At 47.3% G+C, this 26,565-nt stretch overlaps 1 protein-coding gene across 2 annotated transcripts in view; it reads right to left on the reverse strand.

The window, feature by feature from the left end:
* TBX5 (T-box transcription factor 5) overlaps window positions 1–26,565 on the reverse strand; it is a 43,414-nt gene that overhangs the window by 8,857 nt on the left and 7,992 nt on the right. For both annotated transcript variants that reach the window (XM_032471501.1, XM_014562300.2), the window contains exons 6-8: window positions 22,891–23,043; window positions 14,817–14,908; window positions 727–953 (exon numbers count right to left, since the gene is read on the reverse strand). In XM_032471501.1, the coding sequence (XP_032327392.1) occupies window positions 727–953; window positions 14,817–14,908; window positions 22,891–23,043 (472 nt within the window). The remainder of the gene's footprint in view (window positions 1–726; window positions 954–14,816; window positions 14,909–22,890; window positions 23,044–26,565) is intronic.

The following is a 26,565-nucleotide window of genomic DNA, read 5'->3' on the forward strand; positions in this document are numbered from 1 at the left end:
GTCCTGGACCAGCTTGGTGGACTTAAAGAGGGATATGCAGGAGGGAAAATCAGATGCGATTTTCTTTTCTCCCCTACCTTCCCCTCCCTTTTTTTGGGGGGTGGGGGTGGGGGGAGGTGTTGATTTGATCTGGAAAAGGGAAGAACCAAGAATCCGCCTGGGAGAAACCCTGCACATGAACTAGAGAAGCACAGCCAGCGACAAGGAGGTTCCCTGCAATGTGGCTTATAATACAGCTGGGACACTCCCTGACCACTGGCAGAAGTGGCAACAGAAACCCTGCTTCACCTTTTTGGGGAAATAATTTCCTCTTCAGCAGCTAGAAAAAAAAATGAGGCCACTCTAGGTTCAAGAAAAGATACCTACAATGTATTCTGAAGTTTTAAAAAAAAAATGCAAGTTGCAAAACACATATAGTATGATATCAGCTGTTAAAAGTTACAGCAAAACTCATTGTATTTGTATGCACCCATGTGTGTCAACAAATAAATGGGTCAGGACATTTCAAATAAGTTTTCCCCAAAGAAGGGGCTAGAACCTGGGGAAGATGTGTCAAAGGAATCTTTAGGTTTACCAGAATGGTTTGAATCTCTTATAATCTCTACATAATTTTGTATTGGCTACATTTAAAAAAAAACACACACATGTAGTTATGTGTCCTTTTTTTTTTTCAAGGAAAGGCAGCAAGAAGTAAAATGGCAAGTTGAGCAGGGCTGTCAAACTCACCTTTCCTCTTGGTGCAATGGTAAATTTGGCCGTGCTCCTGGGGCAGCGGGTACGGGTTGGGTGGGGGCAGGAGGTCCTGGGAGGGGCCGGACACACCATTCTCACACTGGTACTGGGACCCCAAGTTGGATGAGGTGGAGAGAGCTCGAGGCTCACTGCTGAAAGGACTGTGGTTGGAAGCCACTTTCTGTCTCACTGTGCTCCTGGGAACCACGGGATATTCTTTACTGAAAGAGAGAAGATACGAAATAATATCGATCAGTGGCCTGATATAGGTCCTCCCACTGGCCGAACCACAGGGTCAAAGAATCCCACCAGAAAAATCACAGAATAAGAAACAGAGGGGATCTTTGATGAATGAGGCGATCTAGGTATACTCAAGTGCATCCTATGCCACGGACATAAATATTGAGTCATCATTTTTTCATGCCTTATACATTAGGCAAGTAGGTTTATGAATATAGATGTGCAGAAATATAAATGAGCACCCCCCCCAGTTCAGAACACCTCTTAATAACCAATAAATACATATGGCAGTTGAACTATTTCAGTCTATTCTAGATGTCTTTGAATTTCCTAATTCAAAAGCTGAAGAGCAGAGAAGTCACTTAGACTTAACTTCTGCGTCTCCATCTTTAAAATGGGGTTGAGGTCTTTGCCCAAAGTTAGTAATGAATGATGGCTGACCACCTAGGATAGCCACGTAACATCCTAGGTTACCCTAATCTGGAGAGTTTGCTGCTGGTGCCTTAGAATTTCCTTTTGAGCTGCTGGACTTGTCACCACTGACATCATACTTAACTTCTCCCTGCCTTGTTTTTCCCATCTCTGAAAGAGGAACAATAAAAAATTCCCAGTCCAAAGGGTTGTTGAGAGAAGAAATGAGTTAACACACGTGAACAACTTAGAACAGTACTTGGCACACAGAGAGTGCTCCACAAGTAACAGCCATGGGCATGACTGTCACAGTTTTGGGGAGACAGAGTGAGAGAGAGAGAAAAGGGAGAAAGACAGAAGAGCAAGGACAAGAGATAGAAAACAGAGCACTGGATCTAAGATCCACAGGGCAGATCCACATTCAGGTCCCATCCCGATCACTCACAGACCTCCGGACCACCATCTTCTGCACCTCAGTTTATGATGCCATACGTACAGCATCCTCCAAAGTGACCAAAATCTGGTCCCTCACACTCTTAGGATCAGGTCCTCCACATTCCCTTACCTTCAGCTTTCAGACCAGGTATTCCTTTTTTTTTTTTTTTCCTCATGAGAACTTGGGAAATTCACCAGAAACCTCTCCTGGAAAGGAGGGAAGTGGTGCTGAGCATCACCAACATCCCAAAAGGAAACCAGGTGGGTGGAGGAGGGATCAGAGTGAGAGTTTGCAGAGGAGCTGAGAGGAGAGATGGCTCAAAGATAAAAGGGAGAATTGAGAGGAGCATCCAGGTGGATAAGAGAATGCCTTGACCCATAACATTCCCACACCCAAGGGGGATGGGAAGGGGGCTGCCAATGTTTGAGATTGAGGAAAGGAAAGGAAAATGAGTGTGTATATGTCCATGAATGACTGAAAAATTGTGCTGAACACTGGAATTTGACACATTGTAAAATGATTATAAATCAATAAAAAATGTTAAAAAAAAAAAAAAAAAGGAAAGGAAATCTTGAACAGGAGAGTTAACTATTACAGTGCAGGCTGATGGAAGGGTGATCTGCCACATCCTTTCTGGAAGGCAATTTGACAGTATCCTTTTTTAAAATCTACAATAATGTGGTCTCAGCAATCCCATGAACATGAATTTTCCTAAGAAGCTGTTTAGGTGAGTGCCCAAAGCCATATGTATGAGGATTTTCTCTGCTGCATTGTCTATAACAAGGACAACAACTAGAAACGATTTAAACGTTCTCAGTAATGGTTGAGTAAACATTGGCAGAGCTAAATGGTGGAATATTATGCAACCTTTAAAAAGGAGAAAACTGTATATGTACAAATTCAGAAATCTGTGCAAGAGGTAAGACATAACACGATCTAAATTATGAAATGATTACCAGTGGTTCCCTCCAGGAGCTGGGGTTATGGGAAAGCTTTTCGGTCACTCATTACTTTTTGCAAGTGTGCATTGCTTGACTCTTTTCACAGTGAGCATTTATGAAGTTTATATGAATATTTCTACATTGAAAATAATAATTATTATTATAATGGAGCAGGAGGACTAGATTAGGGGAATACACCCACAAGTAAAGGAAGTGCTTACAGCTGCCTGGAGAGACATGTGACCCTCCAGGGTCTCCACTCATCTTCCCCATGTCCCTCACCCACCACATCTCCTTGGGTGACAAAAGACAATGGAAACAGGGTTGAGAGCCACAGGGGAAACCCCGCTTGGCTGGAAAGCAAAATTAAAATGAAGATGAAGATATACTCAAAGGTCCCCACTGCATTTCCCCCCAGGAGGCGACCCTGGGAGTGGGAGGGGCAGGACGGGATTTGAGTCTGATCCCAAGTCACCTGTGGATTCAGAAAAGCTGCTATATCTGGGGAAACGTCCATTCTTCACACAACCCCCAGAAACAAGTCCTCCACCCCCGCCCCCACACACCGAGTCTGTAGCACACACAGCCCCATGTCCTTGTCAATTCTGAGAGCTCAGATAAAGCAGGTCAGCTAGCTAGGCCTCAGTCATCACATCTGCAAAATGGGGAAAATACAGAGATGGTTTGGAGAAGCCACAGCAGCCTGCCCTGTGTCCCCCAGACAGCTGCCCTTCCCTGATCACCCACCAGACTCTGATTTTCACTTGAATTTCTAAGAATCAGCGAACAGTGGGAAGCATAAAGGTGTTCGATTCAGGAAAGTATGACTTCTATGCCAGACCTACCGTCTACTAGCTGTGTGATCTTGGACAAGGCACCTAACCTCTCTGAGCCTGCTATCGCCCACGATTGTTGAACATATCCAACAACGCACTCCAGTTACAAAATGACTCGTGCTTTCAGCTCATAAAAATCTCTCGGGAGGAAGCAGTTCCATAAGCCTGTCTCCTTCACTTGGAGGTCTTCACTCTGGGGAAACTTGAGGGTGTAAACTTGGATTTTTTTAAATGACATCTTTATTTTCAATAATCTTGAACTGGAATTTAGTATTTCTTTCTTGTCATGGCCGTAGGCAACAAGCCACAGCTGTATTAGCAGCCCTAGTGACTGCCACCCACAAAAACAAAGTAACTTCACATCCTGTGGTCCACGTCTCCAGATACCACGATGCTCACGGCGACTTCAAAATTACAGTCATTCTCCACCTATTACTTAAGACAGTCGTAGAGGGTGTATATTACTATATTGCCACTTAGAAAATATTTGGACAACTGCATTTTAATATAATCGGTTTCCTTTGCAATCTGTGCACCTAATTTTATACATTTAATCATATTATTCTGAAAAGGAATTCAGAAGTTTCACTAGACTTGCCAGAGAAGCCCATGGACCGAGACAGAGAGAGAACCCCTCCCTAGAGGAAATAGGTATCAGGAAATCCCGAACTGAGCTGTGATTTTTTGCCATGAACCACTTATTCTTTGATTTATTCCATTTTTAAAATTAATTCTTTACACAAATAAGATTGGCCTCCCTCTGAGCAAGAATATTCGTGAAACTAGGAATTCGTGGTGGTAGTTGACAGTTCCTTTGATGCAGTGAAAATCCTTCCCCATTAAAATCCAAGAGCATCTCCCATACAAAGAGCACTACACCCAGCACATTCTGAAGGATGCTGCATCAACCCTCTTCGTCCCATCTGTGACCCTGTGGGTTGAGTACTGCTTTGGTCCCCATTTTACAGATTAGAAAACTGAGGCCCCGGGAAGATTAAGTAACTTGCCCAGGGTCACAGAGCTAGAAAGAGAAATGACCAGAATTCAAACCCAACAGTCCCCTAATCACTTCTAGACAGTCTGCAAATTACTTCTTTCAGTGTTTAAAGTATAATATGTTTTTAGGGGTGAATGGCTTCAGGGCCAAGACTCCTCTTCCACTTCTCCCCCCACCCCCACCCCAGGGGTGTGACCATCTCCACCCTGGGGCCCCTGCCTTTGTTTGTCATGTGAAAACACATCAGAGTAACCAGGCAGGGGACAGCAGAGTGTCAGCCAAGTTTCCACGAGGGTACGACACCCAGGGGTCTCCTAGCCCAGCTTTCTTATGGTCTGTGCCATCTCAGAACCAAAGCTGGAGCCACCCTGAGCAGTTCCAGCACTCAGAATCTCTCCCTGGGGCCAGGAGGCTGAAAGGAATGAAACCAGCTTTGTAGGCCTCGCTCGGAGGCTGAAGCTACGTAACGGAAAAAAAAAAAGAAGAAGAAGAAGAAATTATAATAATAATAAAACATTAAAGTTGTTGAATGTCGCTGGTAATTCTATTTAGGACGTGCTTGATTTAAGTACTGGGATGTCAGGGATCCAATAAGAAGGGGAAAATCTCTTTTGGTTTTGATATTCTTCATGGGGACAGTTATTTTCTCTTAATTAAAGAAAATAACTCTTAAAAAATGTTGGCTGAAGGAATTTACAAGAAAATGTATCAATGGACTCCGTGGAATTCTCCCTTCAGGCACTGCCGAATTGCAAGGTTACTCTCTGGAAAGGCCAAATGCTGCTTTTGATTACCAACACTCACAGAAGTGGGAAACCCTATTATCCCCAAAACCATTGCTCCTCACAGTTTCTTTCTCTCCAGGGGGCTTGAAGCATCACCATCCCCACCACCTGAGATGCAACATCCCCAAATCCATCTGACAGGTGTCAGGAGAGAGTCACAGGAGAGGGGAGTGGCTTCTCCATCAGTGTGGGATTAACAGACACAAAGAGAAGAAAATGGTAGCAGCAAACAACACTGGGGTAATCTTCCCCAGGTTCATCGATGGACCCATCAAAGGAACTCAGTGGGTGGCCATCCAGCCAAAGTCTCCAAAGTCCCTGTGATGAGAAGATAAACTGTTTTCCTCTTCAGCATCACTGAAGAATCCAGAGTCCCAGAGAATTATAGTGAAAGTTGAAAAACCCTTGTGCATCTGGGAAGAGGGGCCAGCGACTAAGGGCTTTTTTTTCATCGTCATCACCACCACCATCATTATCATCACCATCTCACCATCCTCACCAGTCTCACCCTCATCTTCCTCCTCCTCATTCACATTGTCCTGTCCGTGTCTCCTTGTGTTCCAGCCACTGTGCTGGTTGACTTACATGCTTTCCCTCATTTGATCCTGGCAAGAATCCTATTCCATCAGTACGATTAGGTTTACTTGCAGACATGGAGAAAATGAGGCTCAGAGAGGTTAAGCAACCTGCCCCAGATCTCTCAGCCAAGAAGAGGTAAATCTGGGCTGCCTCCCGGGGTCAGAACTATTTCAAAGCTCTTGACGACTTACACTTGGTAATAGGGAATTGCTGCCTTCACACCACCACTTGGGCGACACCCCCATTCTGTCACATGGAGCATCCTCGGCGATGACAGAGTTGGGTATTGGATACCGGGCCGTGGCAACCTCTACCAGTCAAACCGTCAATCGGTCCTGCTGTTTGGGGGGCCTTTCATTTTCCCAAATGTCAAATCCCACTGCTCCCCACTGTATCAGCCCCACGGCCATGGACACGCTCTGCCCAGTCGGAACACCCACCGGGGTCCTCCTGGCTGTCAGGGCCGCAGACCAGCTTCTCCCCGGCTCCGCCCCCTCTCACATTCTGTTCCACGTGAGCGGATGCAATGAATGACGCCATTGTCGCCGGGTCTGGGTTGTAAAACGTTACAAGGGAATATTGAAATCCACGGCCAAACGGCCCCGCCGCCTGCCGCCAGCTAACGAACGCCCCGGAGAATGTTTTCCACTGCAGCCAACTGAATCGGCCTTTTCACGGGAGCAGGTGGCAGGGGTGCTGGGGTGCTGGGGTGCTGGCGGCTGTCCGTTGTCGCCCCACCACCTCCACCACCCCGGCGATGCTTACTTAATTTCTGACAGCCTTTCTCAAACAACAAAAGCCTCGCGCCGGGGCAAGGCAGGGGACTATAAAATCTCCGTTCTCGGGGAACACGTGCCTCCTCTCGCTAGCACGCTGATCTGTGATTAAAATGAAAAGCGGGGGTGGACAGAGCACAATCCCATGAGAGCCTTCTTGATTTATTAACTTTCTAATACGCTTGGGGAAGTTATTCTGATCTAACGCGCGTGGACACTCCAGGGACTGGGGGCAGCTCACCCCAGGCAGGATTTAACTCTGCAAATAACCATCGCTCTCTCCTTCCCATCTACAGAGTGCTTCGCAACCAGTTTATTACTCCTTTCACATCACACCAGCCAGCTGGAGAAAAGCAAGGTGAATGCTGCCTATTCCATCGCGCTGGTGAGACCAGGGGCGACACAAAGAAGTGACATGAATGTCCCACCGTTGATTCAGCCAGGGCTGTATGATTTGAGGGACACCGAGGAACTTAAAGACGCCTCCCGCTCTGGCTATGAGCACCCACCGCTTGCGGCAACGCTGGTTTGAGATCTTGGGGTTCCCTTACGAAATCTCTGCCTTAGTGAATATCAGAGTGGTGGTTTCAAGTTGCAGCTCTGAAGTCAGCTAACCTATAGCTTTAAGAAATCAGAATATTGATTGTTTCTGGTGGGGAGGTGGAGGAGGAATTAACTGGGAAGGGACCTGAGGGAACGTTCTAGGGTGAAGAAATGTTCTATATTATTATAGGAGCCTGGGTTTCACGGGTATGTGCTTTTGCCAAAAAGTGAATGGTGCACTTAAGATTTGTGCATTTTACTGTATGGAAATTTTACCTCAAAGAGAGAATCATGAACAAAAATTGAATCCTAGCTAATGGCATGCAGGCTGAAGTCTACAAGGGTGAAACGTACTCATGTCTGCAACTGAGTTTGAAATGCATCAAAAAAATTAGATGGATGGATTGGTGGGTGGATAGATGGATGGATGGACAGATTGGTTGTTGGATGTAGCACAGAGCAAATACACAGCAAAATATTAACTGTAAAACCTAATCAGTGGGTGTATGGGTGCTAACTGTACAATTCTGCCCTGTTTTCTGTATGGCTTACATTTTTCATAGTGCGTGGAGGTGCACTCCAGGTTCTCCTGATGTTCAGCCAAAGTTGAGCACCAAATAAAGAAAAGGATTCTTTTTTATAAAACAGCCCAGCACGTGGGCTCTATTTCCAGAAAAATAAGGTCACGCATAATCTGCATGTCTTGGCTCCTCCTGCAGGGCCAAGGGGATTATCCAGGTGTGACCAGGGGAACCCTTCCATCAGGTAAGTTGTTAAAGGGCAGTTTCTGACCCTCTCCCTAAAGCCACTGATTCAGCACCTTTGAGGGTGAGACCCAGGAATCCACTTTTTTAACAAGCCTCCTACGCCTCAGCTAATTATCTGCCCAAAGGCTGAGAAATGCTGCTTAAGCAAGAATGAGTGAGTGATCTGCCCACGGACACTGTCCCTGAAGAGCTGGGGCAGGGGGTGGGAGAGGACACTGTTGCAGAAGACTGGAAAAAGTTCAATGATGATGGATAAGAAGGACAACCATGACCCAAGAGGGGACCCTCTTGGGACAAACCATTTCACAATGTGGGGTGGCTCAGCCTCCCAAACATAACCGCCTTCTGGTTTTACATAAATTCACACTTTCCAGGGGAAGCCACCAAAAGTACAGCGAGAAGTGGGGAGTTCATGCCATCTCCACATTGTTGTCCTGGAAATCACTCACTAGTTGGGCATTCCCCTCAACGACACAAATGAGAACATAAGAGCGCTCACCTTCCTTTTGAAAAATGACTATTTGAGGTTAGGCACTGAACAGTCATTTAAAATCAGGAAGGAAGGGGTGGGAAAAGGAGGGACGGTTCCAATAGAAGGATTTTAACCTTTTAAAGGTCCCGGACACCATGAATCCCCTAAGATTGTACGAATTTTTTTTTCTATTAATGTAGAGTGAGTTTTCCAGACTTCCTTGCTTAAGCGGATTTTCAAAAGGAATCTTAGATTCTAATTAAGAAGCCCGACCCTAAAGGAAGAAGACAGAAGAGATGACAGAACACTACAGAGACAAGGGGGTGGGTGGGGGAGAATGGTCAGTTCCTAATGAGGGTGGGTAGAGACGTCCATGGCCTGGGGCTGATAAAACCAACCTACTCATTTTACATGGGACATCCCAGGCTCCAAGCTTTCCTATCTGCTCTGTGGTTGGGGGACTCAACATCCAAGCCCGCCCATCAGAGACTCCAGGTACCCCAGCTCCAGAGACCACTTCCTGCCAAGACACGGGGAGCCCATCATGAAGCCCTCTGAAGCCACCACAGCTGCACTCTGCTACCCTAGTCACGCTCCACAAATGCTGCGTTTGCTGGAAAGACCAGGCATTGCTCGCTGCGTGTGAAATAAAGCAAGAAGCGCTGGGGGGAGCACTTTGCTGCAGCTCGTTCCTATTCTGGGGTTTGTCTGTCCTTCCAAGAGGACCAGCAGCAGCCTTGAGGGGAGAACGGGGGACTCTCTCCATCCTGAAGAAACCAAGCTCACAGCCAGGCCTCTGCACTTGGACTGGCTATGTGGCCCGGGGCAAGTCAACTTGCTTCACAAGAACCCAGATCCCATCTCAACATCTAACACAATCCAGCATCACCCTGGTCCGGGGACCGGCGCCAGGCACCCCTGCGCAGCCTGAAGCAGTGTTAAAACACGTGGGAACACTCTTTGTCTCTCCTTCCACCTAGAGGAGGGTTCCCTGCCCCTCCTCCCAGAATCTGGGTCTTCCTTAATGAGTCCCAGTCAACCAAGGAGATGCAGCAGGAGAGACACTACCTGCTTCCAAGATCGAGTGAGCAAAAGTCCCGTGCTTCCGGCTGGTTCTCCGGGGGCAGCCTGCCACCACGGAGGGAGTCTGACCCCCCTGAGTCTGCCACGCTGGGCAGGACACCTGCACACGCTCCAGCGGGCGACCCTGATGGGCTCCCAGCCAAAAGCCAGCATCAACCACCAGTCGTGGGGGTGTGCCAGCCTGGACGTCCAAGCCCGTCAGGCCTTCAGATACCCGCCGCCCCCACCAACACCTGACCGCCAGCAGCAACTGCCCAGATGCAGCCTTCCCAAATTCCCAACCTGTGGACTTACTTCCCAACATCATGAACTTGTCCAAAGTGCTTCCCCGGGACTCCCGCTTTGCCCCACACACAGTGATAACAGGGGATGCCTGATCTTTCCAGAGGAATAGGATTTATGGAGCATTCCTGAGGGCTAGCAGGTTGCAACTGGATGAAACTGGGAGCACTGGGAGCTCATCATGGAATGACTGAGGGTGCCTGGTACTTCCCGCCCCTTTAGCGGGCTGCAGCTCCATCGGAAGCTCGGCGCCAGAGCTCTGGCTGCCCTGGATTTAGTCTCACACACACAGAGCTGATGGCATAGCTCTGAGCCCGGGGCTCCTCGGCCAGTCCACGTGAAATTTAGGAGTAATCTGTTTCATGGCAATAGTAATTAGGACACACGCATTACCTCATTTCATCCGTGCCACGACCCCGGAGGTAGGTTCTATAATTATCTCCCGTTTTACTGACGAGGCGCTGGAAGCTCAGAGGACAAGGGGAGCCCCGGAGCTACTCAGTGCAGCAGCCCGGACCCCACTCCAGAGCCATCTGTGGGCCCTGCCCCTCCCTCAGTGGGTTGATTCACTTTTGTGTCCCCAGCCCTTGCATAGAGAGGGCACTTCATAAAAAAGCAGCAGATCAAAAACTGAATAAATAAATAAATGACTCTCCGGGGCTCAGTTTCCCCTTCTGCAAAAGAGGGAAGCTTGGACCAGATGCTGCCTCCTGGGACCACTCCTCCCTCCAGACCCCCATGCTTCCAGGGACAGCCCTTCTGACAGTGTCACCTGTCAGTGAGCCACGCCAGCTGGCTTTCAGAGATCTTCAGAATCTCACCCGTCCTCTGGAGCCCAAGACTTGTAGATCCCTGTCCACTTCTCCGATCCAACCCAGAAAACCCTTCTTCCCAACAGAGTCAAATTGTATTCAGCCTGCAACGCCTGGCTCCCATCCTCTCCAGAAAGGCGCCCTCCCCACTCCCTGGTGGCCCTGGCCTTGGCCCCGCCAGCCCCTTTGACTCCTAAGAAGTTCAGAACTGGTCTGAACACATCTTCAAGATGGAAGCAAAGTTCAAAGGAAGCAACGTTCTATGAAAGACCAGGGCCGAGAGCATTTCCAACAGCAGGGAAGCTCCCACGCTTTCTCAATAGAATGAGAATTCAGGTGTATTCCCAGACTTCTGTCATTTATGTATCACCTTGACAATGTTCGCCAGATCTTTCTACCATCTCTCCTGCTTCTCAATCATTTCTCATAAATAATCAGCCTGAACACTTCTTCCTCCCTCCTTCCCCATCTCCTTTCCTTTTTTCCTTCCTTCCTTAGAACTTCATCTCATTTGAAGCCTATGAAATCCATCTGATGGGCCTCCGTGTCTGCACGCCCTCCAAAGTTATCTCCTCTGTCACCAGGGTCAGGGTACCGCAATTCGGGAAATATTGGTTTTGAGGATAAGACGTTTTTAAGCCACAGATTAACCTTTTGAAATAACCTGGGCACATATTTTAATCAGCCGGCTAGAGGCCGGCTTTGCAAATGGTTTTATTTTCTTCTCTGTGATTTGCCATCACTTCCTCGGGTTCATGGTAAGCAGTTATTACTTCTGTAACTAGAAACCATAAATAAATGTTGGAAAATAACAGAGACACCATCTGCATTTTCCAAACACGGATTACTTGGAGAAGAGAGAGAGTGGGGTGAGTGCCCAGACATTTGCCAAGCTAATCCAAAAGTTATTTATGTGGAATCACTGCACGTCAGTGCTCAGCCCTGCATCAGCCCACCCCTCGCCCTCCGTGCGACTGTCAGAATTAGAGGAAATTTCATTCCTCCTGCTTCGCTCCCTGAGCCAGCTGTCACCGGGTGTGTGGGGGACAGGAAACAGGATGACAAGATTAACAGGGAGCCTGCCGTTCCAGCCGGGCTGTTATCAGGGCCGTCTCCGGAGAACCATCTTCCCCACTTGTCACTACCTACTGCGACCTGGGAGCTGGGACCACAGCCCAGGAGAAGAAACTCTGAACAAGGACAGAACTGGGAGTCACGAGGAATGTTTCCCCAAATCAGATCATTTTTTTGAGCGTGGGCTATAGGCATTCTACAGGCATCTTCTCATGAAACTCTTCTAAGAACCCTAGAAAGTGGAGGCGCTATTTGTTCATGCCCATTTCACAGATGAGGAGGCTGAGGCTCCGTGAGCTTAACTCACTGGCCCAGGGTCACACACTGATAAATGTGGAGCAAGGATGGAACTGAGATTTGTCTGACTCCAAAGCCTTCCACTGCTTCACTGCCTCTCCTCCCCAGGGCCCCTCTCCAGAGAGCCGGACAGATGATCCTGTCCACTCTCCCCACCTGGTGAGTGGTCAGTTCAGCCCTCTTGGTCCCAGTGTAACTCCTAACTTGGCCACAAAGACACACATGGCTCTCGGGCTGAGAGTTCTGATCCAATATGGTAATCACAGGACCTACTGATGACCAAGCACCCTTCCTCCCCTCCGTCCCCAAGTGCCTACCCAGGAATGACACCTTGTCCAACCTCAGTGAATCGACTAGGGGATGGAAAGGGCAGCCAGTCCAGACCAAAGGAGAGTCCCCTGCCTAAAAGCTCACCAGCTGTTGTCCAGGGCTTTAGGAGCGAGTCTCCAGGACTGCTGACATTTGAGCCCCTGAACACTTGGACTTGACCGCCTGTCTCTCCTTCGATGTCCATCATCTGTCCAAACATTGGCTTCCCAAGTGCAGGGCCCTGGCCTGACGCAGGAAAGCAGTGAGGGCTCCTGGGAATAGACTCAACCCGGACGATGCAAGCCGGGCCCAGGGGAGCTTCCTGGAGGAAGGAATATCTACAAGCAGACCTCAGTGATGGCAGGAGATGGCCACGTGACGGGGGACGAGGGGACGGAGACTGAGGCAGACTACACCTGCTGTTCAAAGGGCCGAAAATCACGGCAAGAAGACAGATTTGGAGCAGCTCCTTCAGCAGGATTGAGAGGGAGAGGGGGACACAGGTGAGGAACCAAGCTGGGGGCGTGGCCAGGCCGGGTAGGGAGGGCGTGGTCAACCACGCAAAGGACTCGGGACCTTTCCCTGAGGGCACCTGGAAGCCTGGGAGTTCCAGGCTGTGAAGTAAGCGTGTCTGATTTACGTTTTACAAAGATGTGACTGGCAGCCGCCTAGAGAATGTCTGGGAGGGGAACAGAGCTGAAGTCAGGTCTAAGTGGGCTGGGAGGCTGTGGCGGGGCGAGGATGCTGGTGGCTGGAATAGGCAGCCTGGAAGAAGAAAGGAGGCGAATTCCGATACAGGTTAAGAAGGTAGAATTCACAGAACCTGGAGACTAGTTAAGTCTGAAGGGATAATTTGCAACACCTTAAATCCATGATCCCACAAGTTCTTGAACTTGTGGGAAGGAGGGACGATGTGGGCGGATGCATAAAACCCTTTGGTTTTAGGCTGCAACGGGGTAGCTTCCATCCAGTCCCTCCCTGCACAGCCTGGACCCTAACCTGCAGGAGGACCGGGTCAAGATTTTGTCCATCAACAGCTAAGCTCCCGCAATGACAGATGACCCTCATCAGAATGGGATGGGGGTTTGGACACTGTTGAAATTAAAACCTGGCACCCCAGGCCCAGGGCTGAAAATAGTTTGGCCTCTTTCAGCTTTCCCTGAGATTTGTGGTTCCCTTTTCCACCGACCGTAGGCTAAACCCAACTCCACTTTCAAAATGTAGATACTCAAAGCCAAAAATGTTTTTAAATGATAATTTAAGAACTTAGTTTCTCCACATAAAAGCGTCTTACAAATCCACAATCATGAAAGAAACCAGTTATGAATGCGGGAATTCATAGGAGCGTGGGGTACGTGTCGCACCTGAAGATAATAGCATATTTATTTTTTAAAAGTATGCAAAATTAGATCTAGTAAGCCTGCTATCTACGAATAATTTCCATGGCATGTATTTCTAAACCCAACGTTAAAACCACAAAGCCGCGGACTTTCTCTCCCTCTCTCTCTCTGTCTCTCTCAGATCTCTTGTCCTCCTTTGAATGAGTATGTCTGTCCGTCTACTCAGCGTTCCCTGTTCGTGTCTTCCAGCAAGGATAAGGGAAAGCTTCCTAAACGACCTCGTTTTATTTTGAAACACTAAACCCAACGAAAGGGGGAGGGAAAAAATTTCTTGGTCAAAGGGATCAAGATGTATTTCTAATTCTCTTGCCATATGGTAAGTTATTCTGGGAGCCTATGGAGAGGTAGAGAGAATGTTTAACAAAACTGGCGATGCTTGTACAAGCCTTTCAAATCAGACCAAATTCCCACTCTGTACATTCGCTCCAACCCCTTCTATTCATCATATCAACGACTGAGACCACAGGATATGTAAAAATACCGAGCAATTTTTATCACCAGCTTCCAATCCCCGCCCCCTCTCCCCACCGTGCCTTGGATACCAAGTTTGTCTGTATATAACCCCCTCTCCCCACCGTGCCTTGTGTCAAGTTTGTCTGTATATAACCCCCAGGAAATCAAGCCATTAACTTCCCTTTCATTGACCAAGAGCTGTTGCCAAAAGGAAAATCATTCATCGGCTGTGACTTATGGGAAGAAAGGGAGAGAGGACTTCACTCGAGGGAGGGAGACAGCAGAGAAAGCGGAAGAAGTTGTAGCTTTTGTTCCCGAGGCAGATGGAGACCGCCTGAATCCCTCGGACACGCTCCCCACCCCCGGAAGATACGCCCTCCAGGTTGCCTGCGAGAGGAAACCACAGCTGAGGGTTATCAGAGTCAGGTTGAAGAGGCTCTCCTTTTTCTCGGTGGTGAGCGGGGTCCCATTTCTCTGTGCCTGCTCCTCTGTGGTCAGGAAGGCAGGAGGGTGCTGCTGGCTCACCTGGGCGATGTGGGGAGGCAGGAGAGGATGCAGAGGGGGACGGAGCCCAGGAATCTGCTTTCTTACCTCTGCATTCTAGACATTCTGTGCAGCTCCATGTCATCGCTGCCCCGGAATCCTTTGGCGAAGGGGTTATTCTCAATCTTTAACTGGGTGATCTGAAGGAAGAGAAGAGAGAGTTGGTTTTCACGGGATTGCTACAAGACTACCTGAGGCTCGGCTAATAATAAATGTCATGGAAACGCAGCCTTGGGCAATCCAAAGAAGCAAATTAAGCCAGTCGCGTCAACGGGGACCCACCACTTCATTTGAGGGAAGGCTTTGGAAAAATGTCCTCCATCAGACTGCTTTTAAAAGGGGGAAAAAACCTGGTTTCAGTTTGCCTATTAATTGGACTCATACTCTGCATCATTCTGGCCCGGTTGGCTTTTTTTTTTTTAATCTTAGCATTTTGTGTTTCAGACACAATGTAAGCCTCAACCCTTGGTCCCCACCCTTCTTCCCTTTGGAAAATTGTACACGTTGACACAATGTCAACTTCCCGTAGTGTGACAGCCCCCATTTGGAATGACTTGATCATTGCTTTCAAAATCCTCCCATGCCTCTATAATAGCCTATAATGGAAAAGAATCTGAAAAAGAATATATATATAAAGAATATATATATATATATTACTGAATCACTTTGCTGTACACCTGAAACTAACACAACATTGTAAATCAACCATACTTCAATCAAAACCAAAAATAAAAAACAAAAAACAAGCCAAAAACACAAAATCCTATTATGCCTCACTTCACATCCATTTCATAGTATCGCAGGTACAGTTGGCTAGCTCCGGTGGAAAATGGTGTCTAATTAAACACCCACGTACGGAATTATAACATTTATGACAGCTACTGAACAAGTCCAAACCTCTTTAAGTGTCCAGGCAAGAAAGAGAGAGCCCTCTTCTTAGAAATTTCTGTTGCAATGTAGAAAACTTGGTGATAGACCAGGGTCTCTGGTTCAAGGTCCAGAATTTTCTTGTCAACCATCAACACAGATTCTGTTAGCATGAGTGTAGAGTAGCAGATCTAGGTTAAAAAGTGCATGGAGTTTGCTAGAAGTATTCCCTAAAAGCTGTGTGTAAACTGAACTTTTATATATCAAATCACTTTATAGACACCAGCCCAGCATTCATCAAAGTTCACTCATTCAAAGGTCACCTTCACCATCATTATTTTATCTATGTAACCCCAGACTCCACTGGTCTGCTTAATATTTTTATTTAAATCAAACCACTTTTTATTTAAACTTATTTTGTGAAAAAAAAAATCATATCACTTCTCTAAATGTCAAAGTGGAATCACCTCCTCTTTAATGAAAAGAAACTGAGTATATCAAATTCTCTCTAGTGGTTCCCACAGAGAGTTCCAAACCTAAGGCCTTCCTTCTCTTTCCTGCAAGGGGAAATTCAACACATGTAAAGAAATATTTAACATAAACTGGTACTGGACTGACTCTCTGTCTCTGATAGATGAATGTAAAGATGATTGAAACAATGACAATTTTCTCTCTGTGAGTCCATCATATTCAAATGCTCACAAAAACCATCCCCCCAACTGCCTGGCCACCCGGGGTAGTATTTTTATAGACTTAGAGAAACCGAGTAATTGCCTTGATAAAGTAGGAGTAATTAACGAAGGTACCACAATTTGTCCATTTAGGGACAAGCATTCTTGTATGCTCTGTTTTCTGGAAGAGATGGCCTTATAAAGTTTCCTTCTAACTCCAAGACTATCACGAACATAAAATAACTATATACATGTGTGTGTGTTCACAATAAAAATATACATAAGATTAACATATATGATTGCAACCATCTGACATTTTGGAAAAGGCAAAACTACGAAGACAGCAAAAAGATCAGTGGTTGCCAGGGGTTAGGAGGGAGGGATGGAAGAACAGGGGACGTACAGAGGATTTTTACGGCAGTGAAAGTTTTCTGTATGATACATAATGGTGAATACATGTCATTATACATCTGTCTAAACCCACAGAATGTCCACACCAAGAGCAAACCCTAATGCAAACGACAGACTCTGGGTGATGATGTGTCAATGCGGGTTCACCGACTGTAACAAATGTCCCACGCCAGTGGGGGATGTTGATGGTGGGGGAGGCTGTGTGTTGAAGGGGATGGAGGATACGGGAATTCTCTGTACTTTCCACTCAACTTTGCTATGAACCTAAAACTGCTCTAAAATATAAAATCGATTTAAAAACTTATGAAATATGTGTGAGTATTTCTATATATACACATTTCCTCCTCCCACATTTTTTTAAACTGTACCCATTCCTACAACTTTCTAATCTTGAACTGACTCTTCAGAATGAGTAGAAAAACATCTAAAATCTCTTTGGAAAACCATCTTTAGGGGGAGGGTATAGCTCAAATGGTAGAGTGCATGCTTAGCATGCATGAGGTCCTGGGTTCAATCCCCAGAACCTCCTCTTAAAAAAAAAAAATCAATAAATAAGTAAACCTAATTACCTCCCCCGCAAAAAAAAAAATTTTTAATTGTCTTTACAATGTGCACTCCTCAACCCAGTTCTATTTTAAGTCCCAAAGCCCATCACCTAGAGGGGCTTTCTCTCTCACTCAGGTTTTATGACAATAGGATGCAACCCAATTGACCATAAATCATTTTTTAAGGAGGGGAAATTCTCAAAAAAAAAGTTAAGTAAAAATTAGATCACTTTTTAAAGAGGCAGAAGGAATTCTTGCCCCACTCCCTGCACCCCCACCCCACCCACCCAGTGACTGAAGCCTGCCCCTGAAGGCACTGAACAAATCGGGGAGAGGCATCAGGGCTGAATCAGTGCCCAGTCCATGATGTCACTGCTCCATCAAGAGCTTAGGACAAAAAATTATCCTGAGATAAAAAACAAAAGGCTGGGTTTTGGTATTTTATCAGCAAAAATCTTTGGCTCAAACCCATTCCTTGCACCTCAAACAGGTGACCTACTCCCTAATCCTTGCTCATCTTGCCATAGCTTCCAAAAATATGATTGCCTAGGATACTAACCACTATATATAAAATAGATAAACAATAAGTTTCCACTGTAGAGCACAGGGAACTATATTCAATATCTTGTAGTAACCTATAACAAAAAAGAACATGAAAAGGAATATATGTATGTATACGTATGACTGAAACATTATGCTGTACACCAGAAACGGATACAACATAGCAAACTGACTATACATCCATTTTTTTTAAATGGTGAAAATGGGAGGAGGGTATAGCTCAAGTGGTAGAGCATGTGCTTAGCATGCACAAGGTCCTGGGTTCAATCCCCAGTACCTCCTCTAAAAATAAACATACGTAATTACCTCCCCCTATACCAAAATTAAGTAATTAAATAATAAATAAAATATTTTTTAAATGGCAAAAATATGATTGCATAGGATAGGCACAATTTGCTCTACGTACACATTGATGTTGATCTCAACTATGTCTTGCTTTGTGGACTTGAGTGTAGATGCATATGGGATGTACGAAGCACCCCTGAAACATGTTCACATACAAGCTTAGATGCAGATGAAAATGTCCGTCTTATTTCATACATGTCCCCCCACTGACCATAACCCTGTCTATCAAAGTCCGTTCCTAATATGCTGCGTGTCAGCTAGTCACTCACGGGGGCACACACTGATACACTTGGAGGTCTGCCTTCTACCAAAAGGCTCCACTCAGACTGCCTTCCATTCATCATACAAATGTACTCCTTCCAAAATCAGCACCAAACCGGATATCCGGGGCAGGGGTTTTGGGTGGGGGGAAAAACAAATATAAATGCCAGCGCCAACCAGTGAGACAGAGGTTGTAAAAATTAATGAGAATAATTGTTGTGAATTCTTACTTTTGAAAAAAAAAAAAAAAACCCTCACGAGAGCCAAAAATCTTAATTATGTCTCTCTATTAGGGGTTCATTTCCTGGTCCCAACCAGAAGGCTCGTACCTCATAAATACGGTCTCCATACACAATGATTTAAGCAGGAGGCAAATGCATTTTAATGGCAAAGTAAGTTAATATCGGGGGAGAGGCACGCTTGCATACAAAGCCATTGTTGCAAAAAGCGGGGCAATGAAATGCCCACGTGACCTTTTTTTAACACCTAAATATTTCTAGGGACTGCTCTGGGAGCTGCTGACAACTGCAGGGAAAACCTTACAAAAACGTGTTTCACAGAGTGAACGTCGCTGGGGAAGATTCGAGTGTTTAAATATCTTTTTCAAGCTGTCAACCATCTGGGGAAATAACTCCCAAATCCAGCCTGGGATCACAGCTGGGCTGAGGAAATAACGCCGTGTCATTAGGAACCCTGTGGTACCGACTACAGCGTAAGAAATGAACTCGGCCACGTACCTGCCTCCACCTGGTACCTGTATGCAACCATCAGTCTGGAGGCACTGAGCCCTTTAGACCAAAACTTGGTGGCTCATGTTCTTCCAAATTGTCCTGGCAATTTAATCATACAGACCGCTTTTCTTTCTCTGCACACTTAAACCCAGAGCATCATAATGTTTGGTAAACAGTCCTTGGATCGACAACACGATTAGGGAATGAACCAGCTGAACCACAAACACTAACATTGGTAGTTGTGTTTCAACCACAGTCAATAAGAACTGATTTAAAAATCCCAGTCTTTCAGACTCTCAATTAGGGGAAGCAAAGAGTTTTCCAGAACCTGCGTTTTCAGGTGGAGTTGCCCTGTTAATAAACTAATCAGTTAAGTGGTTAATCAATGGACTAATCACTAACAATTTGGTGCTTCCTCTGTCCCAGGCTCTGCCTGACACACTTTCCATATCATTTTATTTTATCTCATTTTAATCCCCACAATGATAATAACCAAAAAAAAAAAAAGTTTCTTATTATCACCATTATACAGATGGGGAAAACTGAGTTAAATAATTTACCCAAGTCAAAAGGATGTGAACCCAGGCAGTCAGCCTCCAGACTCTCACCTTAACCCCACACTTGGGTGAGTAAGAGCTCAGGTGGCTTCTACCCATGAAGTCAGGAATCTCAACACCCAGACCAGGTGGGACAATAAAGTAAAAAAATAGAGTCCACAAATCACAGTCAACCTGACTGCTTATTTAAGTCACACATCATAGATCCATGCAGGGAATGTTCGCAGGGGACTGGATTCAACTGGGAAAGTGCACTGATTCAGACTTAACTCCTGACAAAGAAAAGAGATGCCTTTGGTACTCAATAACTAAAAAGTGGGGGGGAACCTCATGGCAGGAGAGTGACTGCCAGTTGTCTCCTAGGAAATGTCTCCTCTTCTGGATGCCAGGCTGGCTAAAAAGACCTGCATGTACAGCTCAACTGGGCTCCCTGGCCCAACAAAGAAAAACAGCAATTCCTCTGCAGTCAGCAAACACACTTATATCCACCGCTAAACTTCTAACGGTACTCATTTCATGCTGTGGGTTAAATCAAATCGCAATGCTGCACACCTTAAACTGATATAGTGCTGGATGTCAATTATAATCTCAACTAACACTGGAAGAAAATGCAAAGACAAAACAATATACACAGGTCCAAATGCATATTTGGAGACTCACGTTTTTTGAGACCCACGAGCAGCATTTAGATAGACAGCCTCCTAGACTGTGCTCAGAACTCACACGTACACACCTGATTTGGGCAGGCCCTCCTTCACGAATGTCGATCACCAAATATATTTGTTGGAGAGGACTTTTAAAAAAAATAGAAATCTAGCGGGTGTTGAGTATGTTCTTAAGTGGTTACAGGGATAGTTTCATGGAGAAAAGAAAGAAAGAAGGGAAGAAAGGAAGGAAGAGAGGAAGAGAGGAAGAGAGGAAGAGAGGAAGAAAGGAAGAAAGGAAGAAAGGAAGAAAGGAAGAAAGGAAGAAAGGAAGAAAGGAAGAAAGAAAGAAAGAAAGAAAGAAAGAAAGAAAGAAAGAAAGAAAGAAAGAAAGAAAGGAAGGAAGGAAGGAAGAAAGGAAGGAAGAAAGGAAGATACATAGATCAAACTTAACAGATTGTATACTTCAAATATTGCAGTTTATTGTAGGACAGTTACACCTCAGTAAAGCTGGAAACAGAGAGAGAAAGAATGTGGACATCCCCAGGTCTACCCACTCCTGATAGATTCTAAGATCAGAACTATAGAAAGCTTAGGAGTTTCCCCCAAAGGACCTGAGCACCCACGTGTGTCTTTAACAGGTCATTTTCATATGTCTTCCACTCCTGTATGACCCTGGGTTTTCGTGGCAGGAAAAAAAAAATCTGACATATTTTTGGATCCTCTGTCAGGTCTGAGAGACTCTAAGCCTATATATACATACATGGGGAACTGGGCATCCTGGGCGCTATTTATTTCCATTTTTTCCCCTGTGACAGTCACCGCAAACTTAAACACAGGTTTTCAGCAACCCTAGAGGAAACAGGTCTCTAGCAGCCAGACTCAAATTAGCCTGAAATAGTGTTGCAAATTTCAGGGCACTTGACCTTACCATTTTTGCTCTTATTAGTTTAAGGAGAACTCCAAAAAAAAAATCCTTTCCCTTTAAAAATTGCATTTGGGGTGAGTGAGTTTTCTGTTGAAAGGAAGCTTTCTCAAGACCTGGGATCCCAAACAGACTGTGTGGCCGGGAAGGGACCATCCATCACAGCTTGGCCTGGTCACTGACAATCTGAATTTGGATATTACCCACAGCATTTCATAACTGCCCTGGCTTCACTGGGGCAGATTAACCAGCGCCCAGCCTGCATGAAATGACCTTCATGGGGTGACTGGAGGTTTAGGATGCTAAGCCCATCTCTCACCCTACCCTGGCCTCTCCTGCCTGGCTGCCCAGCCCCTGTCACTTCCCCCCAACCCCACTCTTTCCTTGAAGGTGGGGGAGGGATGGGAGCTGTGGAGGGGGAGGGGCATCTTGTTAAATTGTCCATATGACCTGCCCTCAGTGATCCCATATGGATACCCCCCTACTTTCCCCTCCCACAGCCATCTAACCCCAAATCACCTCATAATGCTCCTAATCGTCTACAACCCCACAGTGGCAAGGGCTCCTAGACTGTGCTCAGAACTCACACGAACACACCCCTTTATCTTACCTTTCCCAATTCTAGATCTTTACATAACAAGGCTTAGGAATCATTCAACCCCACCCTCCCCTGCAATAAAATGAATCCACATGCACTCAGGTTTCTAAAAGAACAGGCATGAACCATGACAAATCTATAGATAAACCTTTTGTCCTGAGCAGGAATAGAAGATACTCCCCTCAAACTGCAGTTATGGGGCACCCTGTGCCAGTATCACTGTCTAGCCTTAAATGCCCAAATGGGGGCCTGGATTTGGAGGAGGGTAGGATCTGACATTGACACAATCCATCTGCACCATCCCACCTCTACACAACACTGCAGCCACCAAAGGAAGCACTGGTCACGAGCCTACCTCCCCCCACCAAGCGATGTTTTTGCAGGATCTTGTCTAAGTCCCCAGAGCTTTGATCTAGGGTGCTTGTAGCACAGGCTGGTTTCGGTTTGGTTTTAGCAATGCCAATCTTGTTTGAGTAATCGGTCCAGGGTCAGTAATCACTGAAACAATTAGGAAAGCATCTGAAAAAATTCCAAACTCAAGGTTTCCAGCAACACCTGCCCTGATCGGAGTTGAAGTGCATCCAAAAGTCAGGACTGACCCCAACAGAAAAGGTGGCCCGAGGGAGGGTGGCACCAGGGCCCCGCCCAAGAGCACAGAGCCATCCAATACAGGGACCTTTCTTCTCACTGATAATTGACTGAGTGCAGCAGGATGCCTTCCTGACGCATTTGATGTGGTCATCTATGGTTTGACAATTTTGTTTCTGTCTGGTATATGCTTGGGTGAGAGAGACTGTCATGCCATCCCAAGAATACACTACAAACAGATGGGATCCTTAGGGCTCAGCTCTGTCGCTGCTCCAGTCCCCTGGGGTGGAAGCTGGTGCCCACTGTGCAGAGGAATGAAAGCACCCATAAAGCTTAAGGTTTTAGCAGGAGACCCCCACGGCTTCATGCAAACCAGGAGGCAGCCCCAGGCACACTGGTTCCCAGGAACTGGGCTCACCTTGTGGTTCTGGTAGGAAGTCACCGCAATAAACGCTGTCTCAGGAAAGACGTGGGTACAGAACGCGGTATTTTTTGAGCCAAATCCATTATTTTCGTCAGCTTTCACGATGTGTAATCTGGGCTGGTATTTGTGCATGGAATTTAGAATAATCTAAAAGTAATAAAGAAAATGAGATTGTAAGAAAAATCAAAACCCCTTTGTTTCCATAAAACCACTCCCTCCGCCCCAAAAATTAGGTTCCTTATAACAGGCTCTTGAAAAAAAGGTCCAGATTTTTTTTTCTTTTGTGTTTGAAAAGGAGCCAGTGATTTCATTAAAAAGAAACATTTCAAAAATGACAATTTCCATCCGAAAAAGCCAGGGTAATATTCCAGGAATCTACCCAAAGCACACACAGCAGTAAATCAGAAATCTTAATAACGTTTGCTTAATAAATTAACTCCCCTGCGTAGGGCATTTCTCGCCCCCAGTGGGAGTGAAGCAAGTTTGGGGCAAGGAACTGGTGCACATTCCCCTCCCCTCCCAGGAAGACTGGGCAGCAGTTTTGGAACGAAATGAAAGAGAAAGCAAACAAATAAACAAGCCAACATACAAATAATCCCCCCCCCAAAAAAAACCCCAAAAAACAAATAGATGCAAAGGAAGAAACGCAAGCATTTGCAGAACTGGAACAAAAATCACAGGATTGGTCCTTTGTTTGGAGAATGTGCAAAGTGGAGGCAATGAAGAAGAGAGGAAAATGGTGGGGAAGGGGGACCTTTAAGGAGGTACGATGGGAGAGGGAAGCACCCCCTCCTCCGACCCCCAGCATCAAATGGAGCCTGGTTGCTCTTTGAGGCTCCCTTTTTCCAACTTGAGAACATATCGGGATCAACGACCAACTGGAATTATGTCCAGACTTGGCCCCAGACACGACTGGGGCATCTGCTTTGGGGGGAATATTCTTTCTCCCTTCTGTCTTCTCCACGTTTTGGGGAAGGGGGGGGGGTACCAGGGACAAGTGGGATCTCACTACTGTAGCTGTCCTGTTACTGCCACCACCATTGTTAATATTAGGAGGGGGGCCTGCAGGCCCCACGCTCTTGCTGGAGCAGATCTATCTGGAGGCGATGGGCAACTTTACTAACAAAACTGAGTTTGTTGTTGCGATGACGCCTGGGGTTTGATGCTGCCGGGCGGCGGGTAACGCTAATATTTACCAAAACGTTCTGATCTCTACCCACCGAATGGGCGAACTGCCGCGTTTCGCTGGCGGGAAATCTGGCCTGCTTTTTCCCCAGGACCGCAAACTGAGCGATGGAAATAGTCTCAGTGTCTTTGATAACTTGCATTGATGACCCTGGGGCAGGGTTCCTGGGCCAACCCTCGAGACCCGCCTGGAGGAGGGGGAGGGGAGCACGGCCCGACCCGGCCGGGGGAGGGGCGGAAAGCCCGGGACCCCGCGGCTCCCCGACCCCCGGGCCGCGCGGCTCTAATCTCTGGCCGTCGCGGCCCGGTCGCCTCCCTGGCCGATAGCGACGCCGGCCTGGGCGGCGTGGCGACAGAGAGACGCAGCGGGGCCCCTCCGGCCGCCGCAGCCCCCGGCCGGCGCGGCCATCGTCCCGGCTTAGCCAAATTGCTTTGACGGCCTGGGACAGTGTGGAGACATCAGCGCGAGGGTGATCTAATGGCCCTTAATTTCATTAGGGAGGCTGCGGACTCCGAGTCCGGAGTTTGGGGTGGGAATGCGTGGCAGCTGGGGAGCCCGGAGCCGCTCGGAGCATCGCTCCCTCTTCCGCGGGCTCGGAAGGACCTGAAACCCGCAGGGGTGCCAGAGATTCGGGCAGGCTCCCGCCCCAGGCATCCGCCCCAGCGCGACCCCTAAGGCACACCAAGGCGCGCGGAGGGAAAGCTAAGGAGCAGAGATGAGGCTGGAGGTCAGTCCAGCTTCCCCGCACCAAGGTTCCGCGGAGGCCCCCACCAAGGGGTCCTAACCTCCAGAAGGACGCCACCTCGGATGGCGCAAGCGGGACCTTTACAAAATGGTCCCCTCTCCCCAGCGCATAACCGAAAGAATCCATTCAGCATCCGCAGGTACGCAGCACGGCGGGCCAGCTCACACCCACGCAAGCTGGAGGTGGCGGGTGGGTTGGGACGCATCCGCACGTAAATGCTGCAGGCAAAACACCCCGCCAAGGAGGCCCGGCATTTTGCCTAGAAAGCCTCCCTCTGCACCTTTCTGCTCCTTTTCTACAGCATAGAAAGGGAATGGGCCTTCCTTCTCTCTTCCCCAGTGGCCAGCAGTCCACTCTCACACCAACCACGTGGGGAGCGGCATTCGGGCGCATCAGTGGAGGACCCAGCCGTGTCCTTCCCACCACGGACCATCGTGGGCTCAGTGCTTCAGCCTTAAGGCCCCACAAGAGCAGATTCTCATTTGGACCTTCATGAACCGTCCTCCCTCCTCCTGGTCAAATGCATTCACATCCAGTCCCCGCAGGCCCCCAAAGTGGGGACCATGTGTTTGTTAATTTTCTCTAAAGAGACAATGTGGCAGGACATGGACCACTTTTGAAATTAGAGATCTATCCTCAAACCCCTGTTTGACGTATATGACCTCGGGCAAGTCACCTCCCCTCCCCTGGACTCCCAGCTACAAAGGCTGTGTATTTCTGCCCTCCTCTCTAAGCCACTATAAGGATCAAATGCCCTAAGACAGACCAGCCCACTTGGATGGTGGCATCGTCAAACCAAGGGTCCTAAACACTGAATTCAGAGACTGCATTCTGTCCTGGTGATTATTTCCAGTGAAGAGATTTAGGGACATTTTTCTCTAAATTAGTGTTTTGTTTTTCCTTGGGGAAGAGAGGATGGTACCCAATGGAGAATCTGCTAGAAGTTATACATTCTCTCGGAGGATGGGGACTATATGTTCAATATCCTGCAGTTTAGGGGGGTTCACCTAGCCCCTCTCTACGGAGGCCAATTTAGACTCCAGGTATTGGACCCTGATCTGGGTTTTCGTGTTCTGAGCACGGTGGGAGGAGGAGGGAAAGCTGGATGCTAGGGGGGAAAAACATATGAACCCAAGAGTTTCAAGCTAAAAGGGGACAGGTACTATATTCGCCTCTGGTGGGTTGGTTTCCCCACCTGTAGGAAGAGGAAGCAGGTGGCCAGAGTCTCCCTGTCAGGCAGAACATCCCAATAATAAGGCAAGATCTGGAAGGAGTTAGGTAAGGTTTACAGCTCCCTCCATGGTCCAGCCTCTGAGGTCTGTGCTGAGTACCCGCTCAGCTAGAGGGCCCATGTCTTCTGCAGGACTGAAACACAGTCCCCTACCCCTAACCGCAAATGAGACTGAACCAACAGGAATTCCAGGCTCCAAGTGAACAGCTTCAGTCACCCCACGACACCCACCCCTCAACAAAGGCGTATGGGTTGGGTGCTGCGGGCAGCAGGGATGCAGTGAGAGCCCCAGGCCAGAAGAACTGGGGACCCAATTGCCAGCCCCCCAGGAAAGACACACCCAGAGTGTGGAACAGTGGTCCCCAGGGAGGACGTATGAGTAGGAGAGAGGTGGAGACAGAGAGGAAGGATTGGAGGTGCGAGAAATAGAAGAGAAAAGAGAGTAAGAGGAGAGAAAGGAAAAAGAAAGATCAGGAAGGCAGAGGGAGAAAAACACCCAGGTGGGTG

This window comes from Camelus ferus, chromosome 32 (assembly GCF_009834535.1).
Source record: "Camelus ferus isolate YT-003-E chromosome 32, BCGSAC_Cfer_1.0, whole genome shotgun sequence".
Taxonomy (NCBI): Eukaryota; Metazoa; Chordata; class Mammalia; order Artiodactyla; family Camelidae; genus Camelus; species Camelus ferus.